This window comes from Lissotriton helveticus, chromosome 7 (assembly GCF_964261635.1).
Source record: "Lissotriton helveticus chromosome 7, aLisHel1.1, whole genome shotgun sequence".
NCBI lineage: Eukaryota > Metazoa > Chordata > Amphibia > Caudata > Salamandridae > Lissotriton > Lissotriton helveticus.
Window position 1 is genome coordinate 1,188,632,208 of NC_136068.1, and position 17,819 is coordinate 1,188,650,026.

General features: G+C 47.8%; 1 protein-coding gene across 1 annotated transcript in view; it reads right to left on the reverse strand.

Annotated features, from left to right (window-relative positions):
- Window positions 1-17,819, reverse strand: part of CEP95 (centrosomal protein 95) — a 754,590-nt gene that overhangs the window by 541,379 nt on the left and 195,392 nt on the right. Inside the window, exons 5-6 of the mRNA XM_078654338.1 lie at window positions 16,028-16,136; window positions 14,741-14,859 (exon numbers count right to left, since the gene is read on the reverse strand). Of these exons, the coding sequence (XP_078510464.1) occupies window positions 14,741-14,859; window positions 16,028-16,136 (228 nt within the window). The remainder of the gene's footprint in view (window positions 1-14,740; window positions 14,860-16,027; window positions 16,137-17,819) is intronic.

A 17,819-nucleotide genomic window follows, 5' to 3' on the forward strand; every position in this document is an offset into this window, starting at 1 on the left:
TCACGGCTCGATTACGCCAGCTCGCTCCTGTTGGGGGCCAATCAGGCGGAAGTCGCTCGGCTGCAGCGTGTTCAAAACGCTGCTGCTAGAGCCTTGGTGGGTCTACCGAAGTTTTGTTCCGCGAAAGAAACTATCCGGACACTACACTGGCTGCCCATGGCGCAACGGATCGATTTCAAGACATGTTTGTCTTTTAAGATCCTTAAACTGTCCTCCCCTCAGATCCTTGAGAACCTTCTTATTTTTTATGTTCCGTCTCGTTCCTTGAGGTCTTTGGGTCAAAACCTGGCTGTGGTCCCGTGGTTTAAGCTCTGCCGGGCCGGGGGACGCTCATTCCGGGTTCTAGCTGCTGAGCTATGGAATTCAATTCCATCCCAAATTTGTGCATTGGATGACCTGTTTGATTTCAGGAGGGCTATTAAAACCCATCTGTTTCCTTCTGCACTTTAGCATTCCGCTCTTTTGCTTCCTGACTCTCTGATGTCTTTTGTGTTATGTCTTTTGCCTGTCCAAAGAGATTATGCTCTTTGGCAAAGCTGCGGAACACTGGACACATGACTGGTGGCCACTCAATTTTGGTCTTTGCCCAACCCCTAAGGAAACAGTTCGGAATCTTGGCTTTTACATGGACAATCAACTATCCATGAAAAACCAAATCAATCACATCGTTGGCACATGTTTTGGAGTAATGCGTAGTCTGATGAAGGTTTTTAAGTGGATCCCTACCGAGGCATGGAAACCCCTAGTGCAGGGACTAATTATAAACAGAATTGACTACGGGAATGCGTTGAGACTCTCAATAAATTAAAACCACCTGAATAGGCTCCAGGTTCTTCAGAACACTGCAGCCCGGTTAGTTCTCAACCTTCCGCGAAGATCCTCTTCTGCTCCTTGTCTAAAAATCCTTCACTGGCTCCCAGTGAAAAAGCAAATTCTATTTAAAACCCTATGCCTGGTTCACAAGCATATGTATGGAAATGGTCCTAAGTACTTACTGGTCTCAAAAGCTAAGCTGGTATCAGCCTTGTAGAAAACTTAGATCTAGTAACGAGACACTGTTGACCCCTCTTAGAATCCATACTTTCAGAAATGAAGAAGGTTCCTGTATGGTGCACAGGTCCGGACTTTGCACCAGACTATCTGGGCGAGGAGATCAGGAGCAGCAAGAATCTTCCTGGTTGCAGCCTTGATGCCCAGAGCAAAGTCTAGTGAAGTCCAGAGTGCCCAGACGGTCGAAGAATAAGTGGTGTCTTGTCCCACGATGAATCTAAGGACCCACCCACAGGTAAGCCCTTAAATACCCTAAGAAAAAGGTTCGGATGAATCAGGGGTCCCTCCCAAACATGAGGTTGGACAAGGGGGAGGATACTCCCCTGTCCTTTGCTCAGTTTCGTGCCAGGGCGGGAGCTAACTGCTCCCTGAACTGGTTTGAACTGGACTATGCATGAAGGGCACCAAGTGTGCCCTGCACGCAGACTATGTGGCACTGCAAGTGCTTCCACCCTGCCCCAATACACTAAATCCTGTCTGGGAGGTGGTCACACCTCCCTGTGACTGGATACCCATTGCTCTGCCTTCCCCTGCCTGAGCTTGGCTCAGCAGCCGAAAGGCAGAAACGTGTCTCTGGGCGGCAGCAGCCCTGGCTTGCTGTCTGGGTCTGGAAGACTGGTACTTGTAGTATTGTAGTACTGAGGGCCTAATGGAGGACTCATCATACCTACCACACCGTCTACTTTGTGGGGTATGATTCCAACAAGTATGATACCAAAAATGATAGGATTCGTTACAGCCAGTATAGAGATGGTCACCGCATAATGACGCAGTGCCCCTCTATATGTTATATGGCTGACTCACTTACAACCCGGGAGAATGGATTCTGTAGGGCATAGGGGTATCCTGCTCATGTAGGGGCACCTTCACACTTAGAAACAAGCACCCTGCCCTCAGTATTTGCAAAGGCCTGCTATAGGGGTGATTTATAGGTTTCAAGTGCAATGGCCTTAGATATAGGGAAACGAATATCATTCATAAGTGGTGCTAGCACCAGCTTACACAGGCTGCAATGGCAGGCCTGAAGTTGCAAACTGAGTGGCCTGCCATGGGTGGCATAATGAATGCTGCATCCCATGGGGGACTCCTGGTGTACGTATGCCCTGAGTACCTTAGTACCATATACTAGGGACTGATAAGGTTGCAACAGTGTCCAATCTGTGATGTACCCAAGTACTTACTAAACCAATTTAGGGGTGAAAGCTGGGGTCCTGATTTATTATTTCAGAACGGTCCTGAGCAAACATGGGATTTTTAAGAAAAATTCATATAGACCATGATGGGTACTATATATATCTCCAATGCCCAGCCGGACATGGAATTTTATTTGAACAATGTTTTAAATAGAGTCACGAATGAACGCAAAGACATTTACAACAGGGCACAGTCCTGTACCCAACATTAAGGAAGGAAGTGTAGGAAAACAGAGTAAAAACAGTGTAGACAAACAAAATAACAGGCAATAACTTTAGAGCAATGGCGGCTTGCACTCAAATGTATAGTACAGCAAGCACTTTCAAAATGTCGACGAAGTTTCGATCCCAGGCTCCTAGATTAGAGGGATCATCATCAGGACTAAAATTTAACAATTGCCTGGTGTAGCAGGCTCCCAGTCAGAAACAGTATTACATCAAGCGAAAAGTGGGGGTAACCATAAAAGCAGATCCTACTTTCCTACAGTGTTTTTCTTTTACCTCAATAAAAGATTAAAGTGGTGGCTAGATAATCATTTTCTTTTATGGTCATTTGTGGAGGACTCTTGAGATGCCCTATTTTTCATCAGCTCCTTTAATAAATCTGTATTTTTGGTGTTCCATAAGTTACTGGTACTAAATAGTTTTAGTAGCATTATCTGTGCAATTAATATCAATTTGTGCAACCTTCCTTGCTTGGTGCGACTCCTTAGGCATTTCCTCTACAGTGCAGTCTTCAGGATTATTAGTGGCTAGAATGTATGGCATAAATGGTGGTGGTAAGTGGACAGTGGCAGTGTCCCTGCCGCTTTTTACGGCGCGATTACCGGCGCATTGGTGACTTTGCTAACATCTAAAACGCTGATTGGCCCCTGCGTGGGGGCCAAGTCCAGTCTAACGTTATGGACCGCTACACCCATGCGAAGGGGTCCCCCGGAGCCGCCCTGCCTGGCCCAAGTGCGGTTGACCACAATGTGGACGCGTCAATGGAACCGTCCTTGCAGGACATCATGGGCGCCATTTCTGGGATGAAGGAAACGATAGGCCAACAATATGAAGCTTTGGCCCACAAAATCGACACCGTGGCCATTGATGTGACCTTGATTCAGGCCGACCTCTCTAAAACCAATGAGAAGGTGAAGTCATTGGATCTCAAGTCATCCAGCCTCACGGCAGACGTCTCGGAGATACAGACGGAGATGGGCAACCTCCGTAGGGTGAACGATTTCATGACCCGGCGCCTGGAGGACTTTGAGAACAGGGCACGTCGCTGTAATGTGCGTGTGGTTGGCGTTCCGGAGAATCCAGAACCGCACTCTGTTGATCTCCTGGTCGAGGATCTGATCCAGAACTACCTCTCTCCGTCTGGGCTGAGTAAGTTCTTCGCCGTGGAGCGTGCCCATCGTGTTCCGGGAGGCCAGGGTAAGCCGGGCGCCCCGCCGAGGCCTATTGTTGCGAAACTCTTCCACTATAGGGATCGGGACGCTGTCCTGCAGGCATCACGTGTGAAGGGCCCGGTGGCCTTTGAGAATGCCACGGTGAACTTTTATCCGGACTTTTCTCAACAGGTGCAGAAACAGCGTATGGGCTTCCGTGGAGTTAAGAAGCGTCTCCGGGACATGGGATTGCGCTACGCTATGCTTTTTCCGACCAGGCTGCGAGTTGAGTACAATGACCGAACCTTTTTCTTTGATCGGCCTGATTCTGTGAATGACTGGCTGGACTCTCTGCTGGACCGACCTCCTGCGGCTGAGTCCGCCGCCCACCCGGGTGGTGCTGAGGGTGGTGTAGAGAGCTGAACTGTTGGTCTATGCCCGGGTCCTCGTGTACAGTAACTTCTTCTGGGATTCTATGCCTCAGTGCCTCTATTGTCTATGTGTTTTCCTTGTTATTTGTTTTGTGGGGGTGGCGGGCGGGCCAGAGTCTTTCCTCCTCCGGGGTCTTTTTGTAGAATGGGGGTTCTTGGGCGACAGGCACACTGCATGTTGGGGTGGCTTTTTAGCTTCTTGCAGGGGTGCAGGGTGGGGGGTGTTTCCTTTCTTGTTGGGGGGTGGGTGGATGGATGGGAAGTTTGATGTTTGTGTGTTGTGTTCTCAAGGCGATTCTATCTTGCTACAGATGTTTTTGATGTCATGCTCATTGGAAGGGGGTTGCGGCGTTGCTGTGTGGGATGGGGGTAGCGGGTTTAGGTTTATTTCGTGGAATGTTAATGGTCTGGGGGATCGTATTAAGCGGGGTGTGGTGTTGCGATGTCTACGACGTTTGTCCCCAGATATTGTTTTTCTACAGGAGACTCATTTGGTGGGCAATACCTGTCGTGCAATGAATAGGTGGGGCTATCGCCTCGCCGCGCATTCGGGGTTTACCACGGGTTCTAGGGGGGTGGGTATCCTTGTTCGGGCTTCCCTCCCCCTAGCTATTGATGATGTGATCCTTGATGATCGGGGACGTTATGCCGTCCTCGTGGGTCGCTATGAGGGTCGGACCCTTTCCTTGTTTGCCGTTTATGTGCCCCCCGGTCTACAGACCTCTACCTTTTCCGATTTGGGCCGAGTGTTGTTGAGCCTCCCAGATAGTACTCTCTTCATAGCAGGTGACTTTAATTCTGTGTTTTCCGGTCTACATGATCGTCACCCCCCTAGGGACACCCCTTTGGCCCAACAGTGGCTGGGTGGGTTTCTGGATACGTTCGGCCTGGTGGATTGCTGGAGGCTTATGCATCCTACTCAGCATCAATACACTTTCCACTCTGGGGCCCATGGGAGTCTGTCTAGACTGGATTATTTCCTGATGCCTGCGGCGCAGTCGCCGGCGGTTCGTGAGATTAGACACCTCCCCCGGGGCATCTCTGATCATTCTGCGCTCTGGCTTTGTTTTGAGGTGGGAGTGGAGGCGGCGGGCCGGGTGGCTCCCATCAACCCTTGGTATCTCACCTCCCCCGAGACCCGTAATCTTTTGATTAAGTCTTTGGACAATTATTTTTTAGACAACGAGGGTTCCGTCTCCTCGGCGGTGTCCCTATGGGAGGCCTTTAAGACGGTGATTCGTGGGCAGGCCCTTTCCCTTATTACTGAATCCAAAAAGGCGAGGAATCGGGAGGTGGTGGACCTTGAGAGGGAGATTGCTGAGATAGAGGCTGACCTAGAATTGGATGTTACATCTGATAAACTCCACGCCCTGGGTCTGAAACAATTTGCTTATAAGTCTTTGGTCACAGATGCGGCTAAACTGATGTTTCGGGAGCAACAGGGTCGTTTGTATGATGTGGGGGACAAAGCGGGTAAATTACTGGCATGGTTGGATAAGAAGGAGAGGGCGAATCGTGTGGTGCCTGTGATTCAAACTTTGAACGGTGTGAGAGTGACAGACCCGGCTGGAATAGTTGAATGTTTTGCGGATTATTTTCGTGTGGTTTATACCCCTGTGTCTGAACGGGATGTTGATGAATCTCACCTTTTATTGCGTGATATAGCTCTGCCCAGTGTTTCCGATTTGGACCGAGTCTCTTTGAAATCCCCTTTTACTACGGACGAGATAGCGACGGCCATTCGCTCACTCCGTTCGGGCAAAGCTTTGGGCCCGAATGGATTGCCAATTGAATTATACAAGCTACGCCCTGACAGGGTGGCGCCCTATCTTCGTACCATGTTTTTGGAATCCCGCGAACGGGGTATTCTCCCATATGATCAGCGTCTGGCTACGATAGTTGTTATTCCCAAAGAAGGTAAACCTCGGGACCTTTGTTCGTCTTACAGGCCCATTTCCCTGTTGAATGTTGAACCTAAGGTCCTGGCTAAGCTCCTGGCTACCCGCCTCTTGACGGTCATTAGTGGCTTGGTTCATCCTGATTTATCCCGCATCGCAGCACGGCTCTTAACCTACGTCGTCTCCACGGCGCTGTTGCGAGGGCGGGGCTTCTGACGGAGCCGGCCATTTTGGCTTCACTAGACGCCTCGATGGCCTTTGACACGGTAGAGTGGCCCTATCTTTGGGCGGCTCTTGAGAAATTTGGTTTTGGGCCTGAGTTTATTGGTTGGGTGAAGCTGTTATACGTTGAACCCTTGGCACAGGTAGTGGTAAACGGTCGGGTTTCTGTCCCCTTCTGTCTTGGTAGGGGGACCCGTCAGGGGTGCCCCTTGTCTCCGTTGCTTTTCGCGCTTGCCCTGGAACCGTTGGCTGCGTGGCTTCGATGGGAACCTTCACTCAAAGGGATCCGTTGGTCACCGGATTTTGAAGACCGCGTCTCGCTTTACGCGGATGATATTCTTCTGTATCTTACTTCCCCGCGTAAATCTTTAAATGTCTTATTTGACGTTCTTACTTCGTTTGGTGCTAATTCGGGTCTGGTTATTAATTGGGCTAAGTCCTGTGTGTATGTTCTTTCGGGTGTTTTGCCCCCTTTACCGGACAGGTTTCCTATCCAGGTTGTCCAATCTGGCTTCAAATATTTGGGGATCTTTATTACGCTGGACTCCTCACTCCGGTTCGAGCGTAACCTCCTTCCCCCGCTTCTTAGACTGCGACTGGATGTGGCCCGTTGGCGTAAGCTACCCCTGTCTCCTCTGGGCAGGGCTGCCCTTTTTAAAATGATGTATTTGCCGCGATTCCTCTACGCGCTTCAAAATTCTTATGATGACATTCCCGTTACCTATTTCCGAGAGATTGAGAGTCTTCAGAGGCAGCTGATCTGGGACGGGCGTCCACGTATTGCCCTTGCGAAACTTACCATCCCTTGGTATGACGGGGGCATGGCGCTCCCTGATATCAAGAGATATTATTGGGCTGCCCAGCTGTCTGCCATTAACCACGCAATGTATTCCCCGGGTCGAGATCCGGCCTTTGAGATGGATAGACTTCAGCTGCCGGGGAGGGATTTCAATGGAGCGCTTTATTCCAGATCGGCCGGGCGCCATCTTGTGGGCCCGTCCAGGACCGCTGTCAATGTGTGGCGCGCCGCGAATGTGAGTTTGGGATGGGAGAACCGACTGACAATGGCGACTCCGCTTTATGCTTCGGAACGTTTGGGGGGTCTCTGGTCTACTAAGGGCTTTGACCGCTGGGATATGATTGGTATATGTAAGGTGGGTGACGTCTGTGTGAAGGGTGGAGTGAAGTCTTTCCAGGCCCTTAAGGCAGAATATGACTTGAGTGATAGGGAGTTTTTTCGGTATTTGCAGGTCCGGCATGCCTTGGCCTCAGTTCTGACTCCTGATGTGACCCTGCCCGAGTCCTCCCCCCTTGAGGATCGCATACTGGATGGACACCTGCCTGATAGCACTATCTCCCTTATTTACAAGAAACTGATTAATAATCGCGCTGACTTATTGGTCCGACTTAGGGAGGTTTGGGTCGGTGACGGATTGGACTTGGATGACGAGGATTGGCAGTCGGCACTCTCTTCTCCGAAAGAGGTCGCCATCCCCGCCCGTCTCCGTTTGGTTCAACTTAAGATCCTCCACCGGGTGTATGTAACTGGTCCGCGTCTGGTAGTGATGGGTTTTTCCCCGGATGGCTTATGCAAGCGTGGTTGTGGGATGAGTGCTACATTTCTGCATATTCTTTGGGAGTGCCCGGTGGTAGCAGCCTACTGGATTGATGTGCTTGCGGTGATGACTGAGGTGACTGGTGTTGCCCTGCGACCTGAGGCCCGACGATGCCTGTTGAACGTGTGGGAGCCCACCGACTATTCTGTGGCCCAGACCAGATGGGCGACCTTGGGATACATGGTCGCGAAGCGGGACATTGCGCAACTTTGGGGCGCATCCCGACCGCCCGAAGTCTCGGTGTGGGAGGATAACATGGACTGGTCCATGTTCCGAGAGAAGACCGTCTATGTGGCCAGGGGCAGACCCAGGGCGTGGACGAAGATTTGGGGTCAGTGGAATGCATATCGTGGAGATATTTGTACCCCTCCCTTGGCTAACACTCCCGATGTTGCCTTATCTCCCTAGGCTGACGTTCCCGAAATTTTCTCATGTTGTTTTAGGATTTTCCTGCCCTCCCCGCTGACCCCCCCCCCCCCCGGCCTTGCCGAGTCCCATTGATTTGCTTTTGTCTTCCTGATTAGTGGACTTCCCCTCCGCCTTCTGGGCTGACTTGATTAATGTGCATTCGCCTTGTTTAGAGTTCGTTGTTTTTATGATTAATACAGAAAATGTTTATGTCCTGTCCTATGCTTTGAGCAATACTTGGTATATGATATGTGCCTGGCCACAAAAGTGATCGTTTGCTTCTTATGTTGTGCGTTGCTATTAGCGGCCAGCCCGTGTGGTTGTGGGCCCATCTTTGTAATTTTTATTTGATTGCTCAATAAAAGCCTTTAACAAAAAAATAAAAAAATAAAATAAAAATAAAACGCTGATTGCTTCCCGATATTGATAGCGTATGAGCTCATTTTAACTCAGTCTGGGGCATTGTGTGAGCGAGAGTGTGTACGCTCCCCCGTGTGCTGTTTTACTTATTTTTAATTCTGCTCATTTGTTCTGGGGGCATTCAGCATTCTGCACTGCTGAGGTTCTTACCTGAAGGCAGGCAGTTGCAGCTACGGCACCGTGAAGCGCTGGACTCGTCCCTCCTTCCCGCCTCGTTCTGACGCCGGTGACTAGCACCGTTCGAGCAGAGGGCATGGAAGGTCCGAGCCAGCTACTTCCGGTTGCTACGGGCAGCGTTCTAGTTGTTTGGACGCTGGGGGGATATAAGGCACTGGACCCAGGGCCCCCGTGTGGTAAGTGGACAGTGGCAGTGTCCCTGCTGCTTTTTACAGCGCGATTACCGGCGCATTGGTGACTTTGCTAACATCTAAAACGCTGATTGCTTCCTGATATTGATAGCGTATGAGCTCATTTTAACTCAGTCTGGGGCATTGTGTGAGCGAGAGTGTGTACGCTCCCCCATGTGCTGTTTTATTTATTTTTAATTCTGCTCATTTGTTCTGGGGGCATTCAGCATTCTGCACTGCTGAGGTTCTTACCTGAAGGCAGGCAGTTGCAGCTACTATACCGTGAAGCACTGGACTTGTCCCTCCTTCCCGCCTCGTTCGGACGCCGGTGACTAGCACCGTTCGAGCAGAGGGCGTGGAAGGTCCGAGCCAGCTACTTCCGGTTTCTACGGGCAGCGCTCTAGTTGTTTGGACGCTGGGGGGATATAAGGCGGATGTGTAATCGGCAGCGCAGCGGACGAGCGCAGAGGGCGCGACTAAGGCACGCCGAAGTTGCGCCTAAGTTAAGCCCGCCTGCGCCCGTCCGCGGCCGGATGCGGGCCAGGGCCCTGCCCCTCCGAGAGGACATATACGCTGGAGCAGAGCTGATCTGCTGTCCCTCCGTAATATGAACATTAGCAGCTCGTGCCTGCATGGTATGAGTGTTGAGGAGAACACTGGCTGCAGGCTGTGCCAATTCACCTACAACCTGGCCAAAACAGAAAAAAAGTGAGCAAGTGAGCACCATGATCTAGTTTGTGGCCTGCTGAATGTTCGGTCCTTACGAAGGCACAAACTAGATATTTATGACCTCCTCAATGAGAAGCAATGGGATCTAGTCTTCCTCACGGAAACGTGGCTAGACGGTGACTCTACCCCAGAGGCCATTGAAGCTATTCCGGAAGGTTACACCCTGATGAGGCAAGATAGATTGACAGGTAGAGGGGGAGGGATAGCCATTGTCGCTAGGCAGGGGCTTCGCTGCCATTTGGAGCAGATTGTGATTAAGGAAAGCGAGGCGGGTGCCTTTTCCGTTCAGGTGAATGGGGGCTATACAGTGAAGGGCCTTTTGATATACAGGCCGCCTGGACCGTCCGCTATATTTGGCGAGAGCCTGGTGGAAGGTATTACTGAGGCCGCGCTGCGCGCGGATAAGTTTTTGGTGTTGGGTGACCTCAACCTACACCTTGACGACCCTGCGGATAAGGCGGCCGGGGACCTCTGTCAAGAGATGAATGCACTTCAGCTTGAGCAAAAAGTCAATGATCCCACCCATCAGCGGGGCCATTTATTGGACCCTATATTTGCTAATTGGGGACAGGTGGTGGCCCCGTACCCATCCCTTGGTCGGACCATTATCTGGTGCCCTTTTTGATACATATTCCGGAAGCTAGGCCACCGGAGCAGTTGGCACCAAATCGTCCGAGTCGGAGATGGGCTACCTTCTCCCAAGCCAGGTTCAATTAGGCACTTGTTGTAGGGGGTGGTCCAGGGGGGGAGGTTGTGGAGAAAGCCAACACTAATTTGGCTCAGCGTATCACTGAGGCCTTGGACCGTGTTGCTCCGCTTGCCCCGGGCAGAACGGGGGGACGTGCACAGAGAACAGCACCATGGTATAGTGAGGAGGTGCGGGCGGCCAAGGTCGCGTGTAAACGCGCAGAAAGGCAGTGGAGGACTACTTTCGCCACTCAAGCTAAAGCCGACTATATTGCGAGTAGACGCATCTACCACAGATTAATCAGGAAGGCTAAAACGGCGTATTACGCCACCAGGATAAGGGAAGCAGAAAACTCCATGAAAGAATTGTTTTTAATATATAAATCACTCTCGGCTGGGAAGCCTGTGGCAGTCCCAGAAGAATTCTGCTCGATGGACAGCTGTAACCGAATAGCGGAGCTAACAAGGTAGCAAACATATATTCAGCCTTTCCAAGCCAAGCTAGCACTAGCCCCGAGTTTGAGGAGGAGATCAGGGTGAGGGGAGAACAACGGATGCTGACTTCATTTGCCACCCCGCCCACTGAGGCACTCATCCAAATCTGCGGATCAATAAAAAGTCAGGCTCCCCCAGGGATCCCACTACGCCCAAACGCCTGATGGGCAGTTTGCACGTATTAAAGCCGTATATCCGTCATATTTTGGATATCTCCTTTGGGACCCACACTGTACCGGATGCCTGGAAACGGGCGGTGGTCCTCCCTCTCCAAAAAAAGCCTAATATTAGCTATGATAGGTTAGAAAATCTTCAACCTATTTCTCTCCTGCCATATATGGCGAAGGTTGCGGAGAAAACGGTGAACCTTCAGCTGATGGATTTTGTGGAAGAGGCTTCCTTGCTTCACGATTCTCAGTTTGGCTTCCGTCCGCGGCATTCGACGGAGTCAGCACTGCTTATGGCAGTAGAGGCCTTATGGCAGGGAGTGGATGAGGGCCAGACTATGGCCCTGATCCTCCTGGACCTAAGCACAGCATTCAACACTGTAGCTCATTCCACCTTGCTACAGTGTCTGAATGATGGAGGGGTATCAGGAGCTGAGCTTAGATGGATCCAGCCTTTCCTGACTAACAGATGCTTTCAAGTCCGTCAGGGAGAATGCTATTCTAGGGAGATCAGCTTGGGCCAGGGCGTACCGCAGGGCTCGTCCCTGAGCCCAACTTTGTTTAACCTATATGTCTCCCCGCTGGCGGCAATTGTTGAAAGTCATGGCCTCCGCCTTGTGTCATATGCCGACGACACGCAGTTGGTCAACTCCCTCTCACGCACGCCTGGTCTTGCGGCGGACAGTTTCAGAGTATGCATGCAAGAACTGGCAACCTGGATGTCCGCCAAATGTTTGAGACTGAACGGTAGCAAGACCGAGGTACTCGTGGTGGGGAGAGGGCCATCGATCTGGTAGTCGGCATGGTGGCCACCCTGTCTGGGAGAAACACCTGTCCCTTGCCAGGAAGCAAGGAATCTGGGGGTATGGCTTGATGCCGACCTTGCTTTTGGCCCCCAGATTGGTCGGGTGGTGGGGGTATGCTTTGGAGTTTTAAAAACTCTGAGGAAGGTCTTGGACCTCCTGCCTATTACAGCTCGTCGGACGCTGGTACATGCCCTTGTCACCTCGCGCCTAGACTACGGCAATTTATTGTATCTGGGGGCCACGGGAGGGGCTATCAAGCGCCTCCAAGTGCTGCAAAATGCAGCTGCACGTTTAGTTCTGAGGCTCCCCAGGAGATCACCCTCCAAGGCAGCGCTCCAGGCCCTGCATTGGCTTCCAGTCAGGAGCAGGGTGGAGTTTAAGGCTCTCTCCACGTGTCACCGCATCCTGAGCGGTAAAGCCCCGGTCCCGCTTCAGAGTCTGGTCTCTTGATATGAACCAACACGGGACTTGCGCTCTTCTTGTACAGGGTTACTGAAAATTCCAAAAATAAAGAAGGCTCGAATGGGGGGCAGGTCTTTTAGATATCTGGCTGTTAAGCATTGGAATGCCCTACCAATAGAGCTACGTTTGGAGCCTTCAGAGTCTACTTTCAGAAGAAAACTAAAGACTCACCTATAAGGGAGGTAGGCGGCTGTGAGGGCTGCTTGGACTGTTTACCCCACTTACCATAGCGCGGGGACACGCCGGTGCGCGTAACCAGGCGCTCTACAAATTTCCCTAATAATAATAATAATAAAAGTGACGGTTTAAGACGATGAAATCAAACTACCCTCTGGTAAATCATTTGAGCACAATCCATCCAACCATATTAGTTTATTCGTTTATCTAAGCCATTACAGGTGGGGTCAGCTTTGGCTCCTCATGTAAAGGGTAGTCTAACCCAAATTGCTAGGTTATTTATCTTCTAAATGGGAGCACAAGCTACCCAAGACATGCTTTAGTTTTGATGGGTCTCGTTTATGAGTTGCAGCTTAGGTTTCTCTGTAATAGCAAGCTCCAGGGTAATTCACTTAGCATACAAGTGAGGGGACAGATAGAAAAGCTTTAATCAATTTGATCCACTCACAATTACTTTGGGAACAATTTACTCCATTTTCGTAGGTCTGTGCAAATCACCATTACTTGCTGTAAAGTGACCAGAATTTTCCCCATCTAGGTTGTAGCTTAATAACAGTTTAATTGTGTCACAGGGCTGAACTCCATTTTTCTCTGACAGAATTCCATTTTTTAGGAAATTAACTGATACAGGTAACTTCGGAATGAGCTTCCACTGTCAGCAAATGTACTCCCAATTCAATGTTTGTCTTCTTCTTGTAAGATGGGAAATAATTTGTGCCCCTCTCCTGAACTTTAAAATTGTGCGGGGCACAGTGAATGCATGATTTGTACATAGCTTGATGGGAGTTATGCTCAAATGCAGCTAGACTTGCTGTGAATTTTAGGACTCTAATGAAAGTTTATAACCATCCTGAGAGTCTTAGCTTTATAGTATCCAAGGTGTTCTACTACGCTTAAATAAACTAGATGGCACTTGGCCCACAAGCAAGGCAACTCTATTCTTAATTTGTTTTAGCTTGATAATTTTATTACAGGAGCACATTCATATAGAGTAAGTATCCTTCAGATACAGTCAAGTCTTCAGGGTGAAAAAAATGGATACCATAAAGCAAAGGTTTCACTAACTTAGAATAGGTGTCATCAACAGTAGATGGTAAACTAGGTAGACATGTTCACCAACAGATACTTATTAGGTGAATACTTTAGTAAGTTTCCAAAAATAATTCAATCATGGCAAGAAAGAGTGGAGACTGCAGGGCAGGGAGGAGGGGTAGAAAATTATTTATCCAGGCAACACTATAGCCTTAGAGCCCACTGTAGTGGGCTCAGTGAGGGCCTTTAACAAGGGAGTGGGTCTTTAATGGCCGTTAGAGCTCGCTACGGAGGCCTCTAAGGCTAATATAACATCCCGTCCCTAGAGGGCAGTGTTTTCTAATAGGTAAAAACATAAGCCTTATGGAGCCAGAAGGAGTTTAAATACCCCGGGGCTTTGAGAGGTCTTAGTACACAGCAATAGTTGTGAAATGAAAAAAACACGTTTGCTCTACAGGCTTCTACTGACCAGTAGAAGACTGAAGCACTCCACGGTCTTCAATCGAGCACTCAAGATTCCAATGTTCTAATACAGATTAGAATAGGTCACTAATTATTACTTGGCCACATCTCAGAAGAATATTAGACTTAATTTTATTGTACAACACTAATATGAAAAACATAATTAGCTCATGCTCTATTGTATGACTTCTGTCCAGTACAGCAAATATGGTACTAATTAGTAACTGCTCTAATGTAATCATGTGACAACCGTCTCGGAAAAAAGAATTGATGGCCTCCACCCACACCTCCTTTACATTTGCCCCTCTACTGATGTAGACGAAAGCTATAACACCTTAATTTAGGACCTGAAAGCTGACCTGCTACGCTATGACAGGACTCTTTATTAAGCATAGTACCACAGTAGCTCTGTGATCTCTTGACATGGCAGTATCAGTAGCTTTACGTTTAGCTTGCAGGTTTCAAGGGCATATCTCAACAGAGACAAAGCACTCCACATCAACTCACAGCCACTGACAAGCTGCAGCGGAATGCCTATCATCACATCCCTGTGGTCCACACACCTGCCGGACAATCTACTGGCTGGACAAACTGTTTTGTTTTTTCTACCAATGTTATCAGTAGTAAGGCAAGCAGCCTCGACAAGCTGCACCGCTGAAAGTAGCTGCATTACTGCTCACCTCCAATGTTGTTGGCATATGTGCTCAGGTCCAGAACAGGCAGTGACACCCTTTAAGATGTATATCATTTAGAAACACTCACCATTCTTCCTTAAGGTAAATGTATGTGCTGTGTCTCCAAGCTTTATTAACTCGCCTGTAGATTCTGATCCTTCCACATCCCATGATGGAATTAGAATAGTGGAGGACTGTGTTGAAGAACTAAAACAAAAAAACAGTACTGAAACACAAACAACATGGTTATCAATGAGTCTATCAGCCTCCTTCAGACTTCGATGGCAGAGGGAAAAGGGTGCAGCATAGGGACACCTGTGGAAATACTGGATGGAGAAGCAGTAAGGGGACAGCAGGGGAGAGGAAAAACTGCAAGGGATACATTAGAACATTACAGGGAAAGCTACATAAAAAGAGACGGGGTGTTTTATCTGAAAGAGGAGTGGAAACTTATGTGGGCAACAGGGGAGAGGGGAGGTTCAAAGAGTACTATTATTTATAGGGGTTAGGGATATGCATGAGACACTAGAACCTGTGTGAATGAAGACACTACCTTTTAAAAATGCTATATTTTTTAAAGTGTGGCAGGAATGAAAGAAGGGCAGGAGAGTCTTGAGTATGTTTTTGATTGGGTGTATAGCAGCACAGGAAAGGAAAAGATTATACTGTTTCGAGGTTGATGATGAGACTAAGACCTAAAGCATTTTGTCTTTGTTAGCTAGTGGGTTTCTTTTCTACTGCTGTGGTAGTGTCTATCAAGAACAGGTTATTTCAAAGACGGAAACAATCAGAAGTGTAGAATGACTCTTCAGTTGTACTTTGGAGGGGAAAGGAATGAGTCCTGACCAGCACTCAACAGGGAAAGATACATTTCTGAGGAGTGCAGGTGCTGAGATAGCATAGAAGTGTGAGACCATGGTTGAACTAGCTGAAATATCCATGAAGCAAGGGTATAGTGAGGGGGAAGGCACAGATTAAACTGGAGCACTGCTTCACTGCGAAGGCAGTTTATGTGAGGCCTAGGACTAATTTGAGAAGATTTGTATTGTATGTTGAAGCAACTTAAACATTGGTGCTGAATGGTCATTAAATATTGACATTTGATCACGTAAGGTTAATTTAGTGCACAGACGAAATCTCAGGCGAAACACAAGCAAGCAAAAGCATGTTAAAATACGTTCTAGACAATACGTTAATGATGTGTGTAATGCTACAATACTTCAAAGACAGCAGCAGCAATGAGTAACCCATGCAAAGTTCTATGAGGTTTTCTGCAGTGTACTGTGTAGGCTTTTCTCTTTGCAAACCTTCAAACGGTATACTTTTCCGATATGCCAGATCATGGCACAGGCACCACACAATATAAATCACCTACCTTGTAGTTGATGGCACTTTCCGTACTGTTGCGCATTCTTTCTGTCTTCTATCTGACTCCATCTGCAGCACTTTTTCCTGAACATCTTTGGAAGCTTGATCAACATCATCTGTTTGAAACATTGTACAGAAGTGCAGATATGGGATTTAAAAGAATTTGCTCTAGTGACATATTAATTTATTACGAAATAACCACCTTTGAGAAAATAAATTCTTCTAAACACTAGCAATCACTCCATAGATTTCAGATTTTTAATTCCTCTGCCACAGACCGCAAAACAATGCCATGATGAGCTTCAATGGTTGTTCCCAGCATTTGATATTACATTTCCTGTTTTGGCTAATTAAGTGAACAATAATCTGTCAAACTGATATAGATATAAATATATACAAACACAGTCCTGATGCCAGTATGCCTTTCCTCCTCCCTTGAAGACGAGAAATCAGGAACGGACCAACCACACGGCAAGTTTTGCAAATTTCATTGCTTTATTCCGTAAACAGCAGACATGACTCGTTTCGACCAGGAAGCCCGGTCTTGATCACGACATGTCGTGACCACCCATGTGAATAAATACTGTTACATTCACTGAATGCTCATCCCATCAAAATAATGGATGTGGAAAACGGACTTGATAAACTTCTTTTAGTTAGTATAGTGTAAATTAAGACCATATATCATTCAAAAACATATTATAAAAATATTTTTTTGAAATATTCAATCCTGGTCTAAAAATACAATTTTCTCTGGTCCTTGTGATCGAATTAATGTATAAATATACATACAAAATAGTGGGCAGGTTCCCCTAAATCTCAATATTTAAATACATAAATTACGATCACAAAGGTATTATAACCTCATGTTCAAGCTGATTTACCAACAATAGGTCCTAAAATGTTTGAAACAGTATAATCATTTTCAAAACAACTGTGCCTAGTGGAATCTGGGATTTTGACCTGGCTACTGTACTCTCTGCCATTTTTATTTGACTATTTGATTTGTACGTATTTTACAGTTATGTTTTATAACCGCCTCAGGGATTAACATACTCGGCAAATGCAATGCTCTGCTGTAATTCCGAGTTGTTACTAAAATCAAGACACCATTCCTATTACAGAGAGGGTCTATATCATTGTAATTTTGAGTTATTTATGTGTATTAGAACATGAATAATTGACCAAGCAGGCCTTTTCAATTTTGGTGTATATATGTTGCCCTTGTGGCTTGGTTTGATCATGAATGAAGAATACAATTTGCTGATTACCAATGTAAATGAATGAAATTTACCATGCTAAGATGGCGGACATTATGACAGATGATTCCTTGTCCTTTCTCTATGTCTTTTACGAGGTGTGTGTGTGTGTGTGTGTGTGTGTGTATGTATATATATATATATATATATATACATACATATACATACATACACACACACACATATACATCTCCACTCTTCATGAAATTCAAAGACACACGCTCATTCACTGAGGTGGGAGTGCCACTTTAACGTTATAAAAGTATTCTCGGAGCATAACATGCCTGGAAGGCCTTACAACGGAGTTGCATTAGTAGCCTCACTATACCTCATTTCCAGCTCCTCCCGCTTTGTTGGTGTGTGTGTGTGTGTGTGTGTGTGTGTGTTTTGCCTCCCCCTCTAGTCTCCAGCTTCACTTCCTGCTTCCCTTAAGCCTCATCAGTGGTACTGGGAAGAAGAAAGCAGAGAGCATAATTCCAGTACCTCCATCCTCCGGCACTTAGCGAGTTGGGTGCAGGACAGTCGAGAGAAGGTGCCCAA